This window comes from Lottia gigantea (assembly GCF_000327385.1).
Source record: "Lottia gigantea unplaced genomic scaffold LOTGIsca_133, whole genome shotgun sequence".
NCBI lineage: Eukaryota > Metazoa > Mollusca > Gastropoda > Lottiidae > Lottia > Lottia gigantea.
This window is the reverse complement of record NW_008707481.1, coordinates 527,270-539,279: the sequence shown is the minus strand read 5'-3', so window position 1 is coordinate 539,279 and position 12,010 is coordinate 527,270. Positions and strand designations below refer to the sequence as shown.

At 32.4% G+C, this 12,010-nt stretch overlaps 1 protein-coding gene across 1 annotated transcript; it reads left to right on the top strand.

Annotated features, from left to right (window-relative positions):
* Positions 1 to 1,494: 1,494 nt before the first annotated feature.
* On the top strand, positions 1,495 to 3,709 carry LOTGIDRAFT_66849 (hypothetical protein; the record flags this gene model as incomplete). Its single annotated transcript, XM_009049311.1, has 2 exons — positions 1,495 to 1,928; positions 3,580 to 3,709. Coding segments are annotated over 2 exons (564 nt in total), but the record flags the coding sequence as incomplete, so codon positions are not given.
* Positions 3,710 to 12,010: the final 8,301 nt, after the last annotated feature.

Sequence of the window (12,010 nt, the reverse complement as noted above, 5' to 3'; positions counted from 1 at the left end):
GCGGACTTATTGTGTCGAAATTGTCTGGGTATTTTTATTAAAGATATAAAGGTCTGAAATTTGATCTTGAGTCTTTAGGATGGCATTGCAGGACGGATGTTTAAGTTTCGCATTTTCCATACTACATTGGCACTGTATATGGACGATAAAAAGTGTAGCGAGTGTCGAGGGCTAAATAAAAGAACTCATAAATCCCTGTCTCTGTGCACATCACCGACACTGTTTCATAATCAATATTTAAATAGTCTATGAATATTCTCATTTTTGATTTACTGGTATAAATCTTTTTACTGCTGTATATGTGTAGACCATAATTAGTATTATTATCATTATCAACGCCATGGTGATCGACAATGTAGTAAAAGTATCACAAAATCAACGGAGATAATAAAACACAAGTTACAGAAGTAATAAAAAAATATTTCAATCTGTGTACAAATACAGTATCTTTATGATCATTATTTTCAAATTACACTGTCTTTTTTAGATAGTGGCAGAAATCCAACGAGAGTAAAGGGCCAAATACGCAAAGACAGTAATTTAAATTTGAATTAAATTAAAATCAAAATTATACAAAATTTTTAATATTTCATGTTGATAATTACTGAAACTGAATCGAACCGTTATTAAGTAATGCAAGGATTATAGCATTATATAAGAATATACGAACATTTTCTTTAAAATATTATCTCCATAATAGAATAACATCCATTTTTATTGACTACATATAAATAAGTTTTCCAATTTTGAAATATAAACCTTAAATCATTCCATCGATTTTTTTTATTGGGTTCGCATTATAAGGTTAACTAATGTAATGAAATATACTTCGTCAGAAATAGTCAGATTTAAATTTTTTCTGAAGGTAGAAAAGATTAAGCCCTTCTCTATATATTCCGATGTATACATCTAATTCCAAATATTCATTTTTCCGCTACTGGAATTCAATCAATAAGTACAAGTATTATCAGTTAGTGTTTGTTTTATTTTCTACTGAAGCTCAAAATCTATAACAAATCATATTGTTCCAACGTTTCATATTTTTACGCTAAATTTCAATTAACATGACTCGCGGCTTACACCACAACATCGTCACAAGTAATTGCTGTTTTCGGCACGCGCCGCCTTCTTCTGGTTAAGATGTCTTCCGATTGGTTGACTGGAATGATTGAGCACGTGCCTACTATCTATTGTTTGAAATATAATTATTGGTTGGTTCCGTATAAAACATGAATCGGAAATCACCAGACAAGTTAAATAATTTGTCTCCGGAACTTATATCGTGTGAAAGTTTCTTGTCGCTCTGATAGTCTTGGAAACATTTTTCTTTTCACAAAAATTTCAGGATCTGTTCAATTCTACCTAATATTTCCAGGAAATACTGAGAAATTTTAACCTGAGTATAACGAAATCTGGTTAATTATTGCGACACTGAATTGAATATCAGGAATGAACAACAGATTAAGAAAGATATTTTCTGAGATTTAATTCATGATGAATGATATTAACTATACACATGAACATTTTCTCAATTCTTTTGGGAGTTATGAGAATTTTTCCAGTCAGTTATCGCTATTTGAACCCCGGTCCGGTTATGGATCCCCGAATTCCAATCAGGAGAATATAGGAAAACACCGAAAAAAGAAGAAACGAGGAGCAGTGCAACAATATCAACAACGTCATGCGGCTAACATGCGGGAGCGTAAACGCATGCAGTCGATTAACGATGCGTTTGAAGGCTTACGAACTCACATTCCGACGTTACCGTATGAGAAGAGACTATCCAAAGTGGATACGTTAAGACTTGCTATAGGTTACATTGGATTTCTGGCCGAGTTAGTGGAATCGGATGTACAAGCGAAAGAAAATGTTGCAAATCAAGTAGGAGAACAACCCAAGAAAGTAATCATACACTGTCATCGAGGTAAGTCGAAAATAATTTACTTCAGCCTCCTTCAATGTGATTCTGAATTGATATTCAAGATAATTCAAACTAAATATTTGGTTTTTGCTTTAGAATGTTTTCGATTCTGGATTAACCAAAATGAAAGTTTTCGTATAAATTCACTGTTTAATACATAGAAATCCGTCTGTACGAAATCGAAGATAGAAACCAACCAAATTTTTTCCGCGACAGGAATAATATTATCTATAAAACATATTTATAAACAACAGAATTGTTCTGAATTGCGATAAAACTAATTTATTTTCTCGAAGATGAAAACTTAGTTATTTACTTTTATATTTTGTTTGATTTATTATTACACTAATTATTGTTCACCTTTTTCAAAAATCAAAAATCACTTCAAAATATTTTGGTCATTGGATATACTATGAAATTTAGTTTACATCAAGTCTGAACTAAGAATAAACATGCTATGAAAATCAACACATATACCCCATCAACTCCCTTTAAAATCATTCAAATATAGTTTTGATAAATAAGCAGGAATCCTTTTAAGGAGTTTTGGGTGGAATGGAAAATTATTTGATTGGGATAGTGCAATATTGGTACATTCAAAAAGCTGGAATTATCATTGGCTTATGGACAGTTTGTTCTGAAATATGCTAAAATAAAACATGATAATTTTTAAGTATTTTCAATATATAAAACCTTTTTTGTCAGGCAAATATCAGCTTAATTTCCTAATTTGCACAATCTTGAAAACTAAATAAAGTATGAAATTAGTAAAAATTGATATCCAAATTCCTACCGTTACTATGGACAAAATTTATTGGATTTTAAAGCAATTGTTCGATTTGAGTTTTAATGCTTTGATGTGGTCGAAAGTAATGTTTTAATTGTAATAGTTATATTCATACTGCAAAAGAATTGAATTTACTAATATGAAATTGGATTGAAAACCCTGGACAATCTCATAAGTTTATTATGTATTGTCAAGTAGAAGAAGTAGGGATAGAAAAAAAAACATTTTAAAGAATTTATGATTCTAGATTAAGCTAGTAGCATTATTAACAACTTAAATTTTCTAATATTTTGGACCCAGATCAGAAAATTACAGTTTTTCAAAGGGTACATCGTTGTATGCTTGTGTTTTGGCAAGTTGTAAGCATGAAATGCACTCAAGACATTTACAAATCATTATAAAAGGTCCAATACACACAACCAATTTACAAACAGTTTACAAAAAACATTAGAATTATTTTAAAAGTCATTCTGAGAGACTATAATTGATCCGTTTCTCACCAGATCTTTTTTCAGGTTGAACAATAATATTATACTCATGTCAATATAGACACCGATTCTTTCCTCACGTTTTATCGTATACCTGAGAATAGATTTAACCAGATTGTACATTATAATTGCCTCGATTATAGTCTCAATCTTTGGGAAAATATAGAAGGAACGATAAGGGAGGATTACACACGATTTCGTTAATATTAATATAGGTTTCAAAAATTTGAATTATAAACTTTAAATATTATTGTCGGTCAGTTGAAACAATAACTCTTAGATTAATAATTTTTCTGTATTTGGTTTAGATTCTGTCTCGTTCATAACAACGATTTGTTGTTCCTGTTTATGTAAAATCTTTGTTTCTGGTCTTTTTCAGGAAGTGAAAATCTTGAACAGTATGGGTTACCCCCCCTTGCTGGTCACTCTCTGTCGTGGACTGATGCTAAGAAACCAAATTACGGACCAAACAAAACTTTAACGGCCAAAATCTGGATGCCAGAGGATCCTAGAACATTAAAGAACCAAGAACCAGATTGTTCAGGAGTATTAGATTCATCTTTAGATGTTTGAAGCATTTCCAGTCTGCCAACCGGAAGTAATATAAATAAGCTCTTAACGGCTTGTCTGGTACAGATAGTGAAAGATTCTAGTGATGATGTGATACACAGTGAGAAGGAGTAAGACTTTCCTTTCTAAGAAGTGTTTCTGGGGACGAACTTTTGCAATATTCGCTTATAAACATTGCATTTTTACTTTTATCTCAATAGAAATTGTATGCAGTTTTTCTAACAAAATCATTATATCAGCATTATTGTTGTCTTCCACTGATATGAATAAATACAAAATCTAAATGTTATAGTATTTGTATTGTTATTGACTATATAGAAGTAGGTTTGATTCCGTGGAAGTTCTCGATTTGGATGGTGTTCAATGCTCTGAATATGATCAAACAGACGAAGTCTTTTAGAAGCTTAGAATATTATTATACAAATTAGTGTTATCAACCGAGCGTTCATCGTCATTGGTCTGTCAGATTACTGATAGACACGTTTTAAAATTCATAAATTCATGTGGAGCTTGCTGCTTTGTATGTATTAGTCCCATAGTCTGTCTTATAATATTGTGTAAAAATAAACTCTTGATCCACAGTGCAAAACAGCTCATCATCACGAGGCCTCCCCGTGTGTATTCTAAGCAATACTCTGTTTACATTAAAATTATGTACATCTTGTTTTATATTTAATTTATTTGTTATGTGCAATATTGTATTGTAAATATTGTTAATTAATAAATTTAAATTTTCACGTTCATATTTTATTATGTACTACGATCTTTAGAAATGCCCTTCAAGGTGAAAATTTTTGCAATGAGTACCTAGATTGAGGCAAATCGGAGAACAAATCCTGCTAAATAGAAACTGTCTATATTTTCGAGCTATGAAACTTGTAAAGGTGTACTAACAATATCCTTGACCAGTTGAAAATCTCGAATTTGAGACGGACAGCTTTTGTCATTGTCTGAACACTTCAATGCGATTAATGAAATCAGATTGGACCCATTTTGATTAAACTTGGTAATCATGTGTACATTGGTGAGATCTCAAACAAGTTCAAATTGTAAATTGTAATTTTTCCCCGTAATTCATCTCAAATACCTCAAAATTTGTAATGCACAAAAATAAGTATCTGGAACACCATTCCAAGTTTCACTCAGACGTTTGCAGTTCCTGCAAATCCTCTACATTTAAGCGTTTTATGACGTTACTAATTGAAAATATGCTTGTAAAACATTTAAGCACAAGTATTTTAAGCGCAGGAGATGGTATACGTAAAGCATACTTCTTTTAGGCAGACGTTCATTGTGCCAAATATTTCATCCCTTTCGCACTGCACAACTGGATTACTGAATCCCGATTCATTTCGGTTTGCAATCCTATCCATTGCCGAGAAAAGTTCGATAACTTTTTATTTTTTAGTAATACGCCTGGTCACAGTTGACGGAATTGAAATACAATATTCATCATTAAACAATATGATTTTCCGTTTTCTCTTGAATTTTATTAATCCCTTTCTTGTGAACTATTATAACGCCATTTTGGAGTGTTTATTCATGTGATACCCCGTGATATTCTTATCCGGATAACTTCTTGTTTGGTTTTGTAATGGTATTGCCCATATAGGTGTAATTGATAGCTCGGTGTAAAAAAAAACTGTAGGAACCACTGAGGAAAGGTTATCGGAACTACAATTACGGGTAATACCAGGAATGTTTTCAAATGAAAACTATACAAATTATTATATATAAAGAGGAAACACAATATACATTACGTATAGTTGGTTTTAAAGAAGAAATATTTAAAGAATGTGATAAAGGGTTGCTCCACATAGACAAGACCTTCCTCTGAATATTGTCTTCTGGTTTGTATTATGATAACATTTAATAACCAAAGAAAAACTACAAAATGTAGAGTATCATTTCTTGCTAATCTTTGTATGATGCTATACAATTAAAATTATTTCCAGTTTAGAGTCAGGGAACACGCTATGCTTCATCACATACCCCAACTTATTTTAATTTCAGACAATGTCCACAAATATTACTCGACATGAGGTGGGAATAAAAATTACTTTGGTGTGGCCTGGATCGCTTAATTATTCATAACCAATTCTTAGTGAATGCAAGCATTTTACGACATTATAGACTAGTTGACGGCTGTTGATTCTCCCATCATCGATTACGACAAACGCAAACTAAAACATATGACGGTTACCCAACGTATTTCTTAACGAGTTCCATCGATTCCTGACATTCTGTTATCAATAGAAGAGGCAGCAGACAATTTTTCAGACCCATAGAGTATAAAATTGCTTTTTAATAATGTTAAGTATAGTTAACAAAAAATAAAGTGTAGAAATGTAAATTGGAAGCCACAATGAGATCGAAATTGACAATTTTTCTATGCTCTCATTTAAAGTCCTTCAGTATTTTGAGAATTTTTTTAGAAGAAATTCAACGTTTTTTTATTGTTTTTAATCGATTTAGTTCAAGTGAAATTTCATAAAGTTTGCCCAAATCCATATTATGACATGTTATGTGACGCCAAATAGTTGGCCGAAATGACCAATTATCTCATCATCAGTCCACAAAGAAAAGCTAGTGGCCTGTGGTCAAGTAGTCCATTTGTAGGCTGGTCATTTTTTTTAACGCGTGTTATTATATTGAAGTAGCTTTCTTGATATGATACGATATGAGTCGAATTTATCCTGGGTTAATCTGATTCGATTTGGTCTAAAAACCATTTATCCCGTATCAAATCAAATTTGATTATGGTAATCAGCGCATTTATTGAAGCAGCGAATCAAATGGATATACGTTAATCGAGTAAATTAACTGTGTAGCGTCGTAGCTCTGTTAACTTCCGCTTTAGTAATGGCGTCCAACATGTCAAAACCATTACGTGCAGGGTAATTTCTTGGAAACTATAAATAGTATAATGTTCATTTATCCTGCAGTATGAATCAGATTCGATTTGTGACGTCATTCTGATTAGGGTAATCGAATCAGATTTAAGTGCGTAAAAATGCCTTAGGAGTATAATAATTGTAATTATTGTGCTTAACGTCGTCTCAGAAATTGGTGACGTGGTCAGCAAGAATCGCAATCCCAAACACGTGTCTGAAAAATGATGACTCTTGACACTGGGTGGTCAATTTTGTTTTCAAACTTAACCATAGTTACGAGAAGGTTGGTGGAAAAATTCAAGTATGATACTGAATGTAGTTGCTTTTGGAAAACTAATGGGTAGCCGAAATAGTAGCAGATGTCAGAGCCACCACCAAGCACTTTACAGATGTGTTGTCTTTTGTCAGTGTTTACTGACTGAATGTAGCTGGTACTTTCTCAAACTACTATCTGGTGTATTCTGGTGTAATATATTTTATCTATTCTTATTTACCACCTCCTATGAAATGGACTTTAAATCGATAGTGCACGTATCCATGCTCAAAATACATTTGATTATAAATTTATGCAGGTTTAAGCGATATAAGTTAATTATTTTTGGTATTTAAGCTTATGTTTTAATAAAAGAAGAACACGTATTTACCCCAATGAAAACCCTGTTCTATATACATTTCTATATTTCGCTTGGTTTTCAATTCATATTCCTTATAAAAGATTTGTATTAAATATTATAATAATCGTAGTTATTATAATGACGCGTGCCCACCGCGAGCCATTCAAATATGCACACGTGCCCTGCTCGCGACAATACTTCGCCGAGAAAATAAAAGTAATTTGTGTCTACTTTTTGCGCATTCTCGTGGACATAATCGACAATGTCGTGTGAAATCGTAGTTGAAAAGACCTTCAAGCAACGAGTAAGGTTGAACAATGCGCACCTGTCAGCAATTGGAAATCACCAATTGATGAAAACTCGTTACGACATTTAGCAGTATGATGTGAGAAGATAAACAAACTGCGGCATGCCTTTTAAAAAACAGACATGTGTAGTCAAAGAGTTGGTAAATTAAGAAGCAATAAAAATTTATCATTCACTTCAAATCAATTATGTCGAATTTCATATATAATACAGGGTATTAAGCAAAGCAATAGACTTTCACCTTCAATGGTGATTCTGGAGATTTATTGTTTATTCTAAACAAAAGAAACTTTAAACACTATACAATAAAACATTAATGAAGTAAAAAAAAATGAGGGCGAGAAATTGTGACAGAACGCTCTTGTTACATTATCCAGATCTTGCTTTTACCAACCTAGTTTTATGGTATTAATCAATGTTTCAAATACTTTTCGAAATACTTATACCTTGTTAATAATATAAATGCGAGCTAAATTGCCGCCTATACAGTTTGAAAACCTGATTTAAGTGCATTGTAGGCTATGTTAAAATCAAGGTATTCTTCTTTCCATCAAGTTTCAGATCTTACCACGAGATATAAATAAGTCCACCAAGTTCATTATGTGACCTCTAGATATAAATAAGAAATCAAGTTCCAGATTTGATCTCTAGATATATATAAGTCAATCAAGTTGCAGATTTGACTTCAAGATGTGAATAGGTTCACCAAGATTTAGATTTGACCTCTAGATATAAGTAAGTCCACCCAGTTTCAGATTTAACCAATGAATATAGCTAAGTCAATCAAGTTCCAGATTTGATCTCTAGATATAAATAAGTCCATCAAGTTTCAGATTTGATCTCTAGATATAAATAAGACAATCAAGTATCAGATTTGATCACGAGATATAAAAAGTCCACCAAGGTTCAGATTTGACCTCTAGATATAAGTAAGTCCATCCATTCTCAGATTTTACTATTAGATATAGCTAAGTCAATCGTGTTTCAGATTTGACTACAAGATATGAATAAGTCCACCAAGTTTCAGATTTGAACAATGCAAATAAGTCAATCAAGTATCAGATTTGACCACGATATAAAAAGTCCACCATGGTTCAGATTTGACTACAAGATATGAATAAGTCCACCAAGTTTCAGATTTGAACAATGCAAATAAGTCAATCAAGTATCAGATTTGACCACGATATAAAAAGTCCACCATTGTTCAGATTTGACCTCTAGATATAAATGAGGCCATCAAGTTTCAGATCTGATTACTGTGAAATAAGCCCATCCAGTTTCAGATTTTACCAATAGATATAGATAAGTCCACAAATTCTCAGATTTTACCACTAGCTATAAATAAGTCCACCAAGTTTCAGATTTGATCCTTAGATATAACTAAGTCCACCAAGTTTCAGATTTGAACACAAGATATAAATAAGTCCATCAATTCTCAGATTTTACTAACAGATATCAATAAGTCAATCAAGTTTCAGATGTGACAACAAGATATAAGGAAGTTTACCAAGTTTCAGATTTGAACACAAGATATAAATAAGTCCATCAATTCTCAGATTTTACAAACAGATATCAATAAGTCAATCAAGTTTCAGATGTGACAACAAGATATAAAGAAGTTCACCAAGTTTCAGATTTGATTACTGTGAAATAAGTCTATCCAGTTTCAGATTTTACCAATAGATATAGATAAGTCCATCAATTCTCAGATTTTACCACTAGATATAAATAAGTCCACCAAGTTTCAGGTTTGATTACTGCGGAAATAAGTCAATCATGTATCAAATTTGACCACGAGATATGATAAGTCCACCAAGAATCAGATTTTACCACGAGATATAAATAAGTCCATCAAGTTTCAGATTTGACTACAAGATATAAATATAATAAAAATAGTTTCGGATTTGATCACTAGGTATAAATAAGTCTCTGTGGTTACAGATTTGACCACTAGATATAAATGGGTTCACCAAGTTTAAGATTTGACCATAAGATATAAATAGGTCCACGAAGTTTTAGATGTGACCACTAGATATACATAAGTCCATAAAGTTTCAGATGTGGCTACCAGATATAAATAAGTCTGTCAAGTTTCAGAAGTGACCACTAGACATAGGTAGTCCGTCACCTTTACAGATGTGCCTTTATTGCCATAAATATTGTATGAAATATAATCCAATGAACTGTTCTATTTTCAAAGCTAGAATCAAAAGCATTTTGGGTGAATAAAATGTAATTAATGGCATACATTTTTCGACCATTTTTGAACACAAATTTGTCCAGGACTAATGTTTTATGTTGTGTCTTTTCGGAATAAATGTATTTCCAATTCCCGAACAATAGTTCTTGAAGGGTTCAGATACCCATATTATCAAATTTTGGGTCTTACATTAAAGTTCCTAGTCAAAGTTGTCATATTATTTAGAATTATTTAGAAAGCGCACAGTTCTGCAAATTTATGTCCCTGTTCCTTTGGAGAACGGTTTATGCACGTGCTATTTTCATAAATAATTTCAACATTCCGTGAACTCGAGTTTTGAAAAGCAGGTTGATTGAAGATCAATATAGAAAGAGGTTGTTGAAGAATGGAGTGATAGCGGAAATAAATCTATCAATAAAATAATTACTGATTCTTGAGTCCTTCCTGAAAGTAAATAAACCTTCTAATCAATCCTTCCTTCTGAATCTTTCATGTATTAAACTTCAAGTTTAAGGCCAATGTAAGTAAGATAGAGTTTTACATCAGACTTTGCTGTGTCTTATTTTAATTACCTCTTTTCATGTCCATCTCTGGCATGTCATTTAAGATCAATAGTACCATTGCATATAATATTTGGTCACTCTGTTAGAGTATAGGATCTCAAAGGTTTTCTTTCGTCTTATAAGTTAAAGCTTCTATAGTTTGAACTATATTTTAATAAGAACTAAATTAATGTACGTGAGGTTTAAACACAATACTCACTGTCTAAATTCAAAGTTAATTAATTAACAAACATATCAATATATTCACTATGAACTTTCATGGGTGTTTGTATATTTGTTCTATTAGCTTAATATCTGTCGATATAGGGCTTATATGTTTGGTCTCAATAGTTAACACAATGGGAAAAGATGGATTCAATTCTTGTCAAATTACAGTACATTCTCTGGAGGTCATCTGAACTAGATAAATTCCAACCAGAGGTCACATTGTAAAGAGAGATTTTAAAGTTTTCTTGTTGTAAAGAACTATGTGAAATATTGCCTGCAATATGGACACAATGACACGCATTGTGACTTTAAAAAGCAAAAAACTCCATCCTTGCCTCAGACTTGACCCTGGAGGAATGAAAACAAGAGACAAAACATGGTCACTGGTACAAACATAATACTGAAACAGTCATTATTGTCACAATACATCTGACACGTGATTTCACACAGGACAATTAATAATCTTACAGAATTAACAATAATGCACCTTACTTCCGTTGTGAAATTTAGAGCTTCTTTCCGCCGACAGACGTGTTTTAAAGACAAATTATTCATATTTTTACCTCAGAAAGTAAACAAATCTCGCCATTCCGCCTCTCGGGCACTTGATACGTAACAATTAGAGAAGCAAATGCCATTATAAAGACATTTTATAGTTGACCGCTGAGTCAACAGTTACACATCTGATAGAAATCGAGACGTAAGGCAGATGACCAGACAGAACAATGGCGGCCATTATTCTTAAGTGTCAACAGTGTCCGATGGACTATTCTATATCATATAATGAGAAATCTGCTGTATTATGAACAATTACTTTTACTACCGTCATGTACTATTTCACAAGGTAGAAAATAGATTATGGATTATAATAAAAAGCTAATGATTTAAGCTGACCGTGTCTACGGAATGTGTACTCTTAACGTCCGGGATAAATGTTTAAGACTATGAACGTACAATAAGGGTATAGGATATCTCTTATATAATTATGCAGTAAGTAAAGGGATGCATGGAACAATACTATGTGGACAAGGTAAAATTATATCAGAAACACAATACAATATTATGGAAATAAGCACACTGTTTCGATAATATTGTCTTGTGTTTGTGATATGTACTCCTCATTTCTAAATGTCGTTCAAGTTTTAAGGTCAAATCAGCTATGTTCCAGTGATGCAGTCTCAATTCACGACATCGTATTCTGTGTTTCAAATTTGTCTAGAATAGATACGGGTCGGTGTTAGCTCAACTAATGTGCCTGGAGAAACATCCTAAAAAACGAAAACGACCTTAGCATTCAACTACAGATCAGCCCGTGAAAGCTTAAGTAACAGAATGTGATACAAGGTGATGGTACACGGTTACAAATGTTCTTAATTGACAGTTTCGTTAGGTTGGTTCAGCAGAATGAGTCGCCTTAATCTCATTTTCAATAAAATTTTGTGTTTTCTCAGTCCAATATG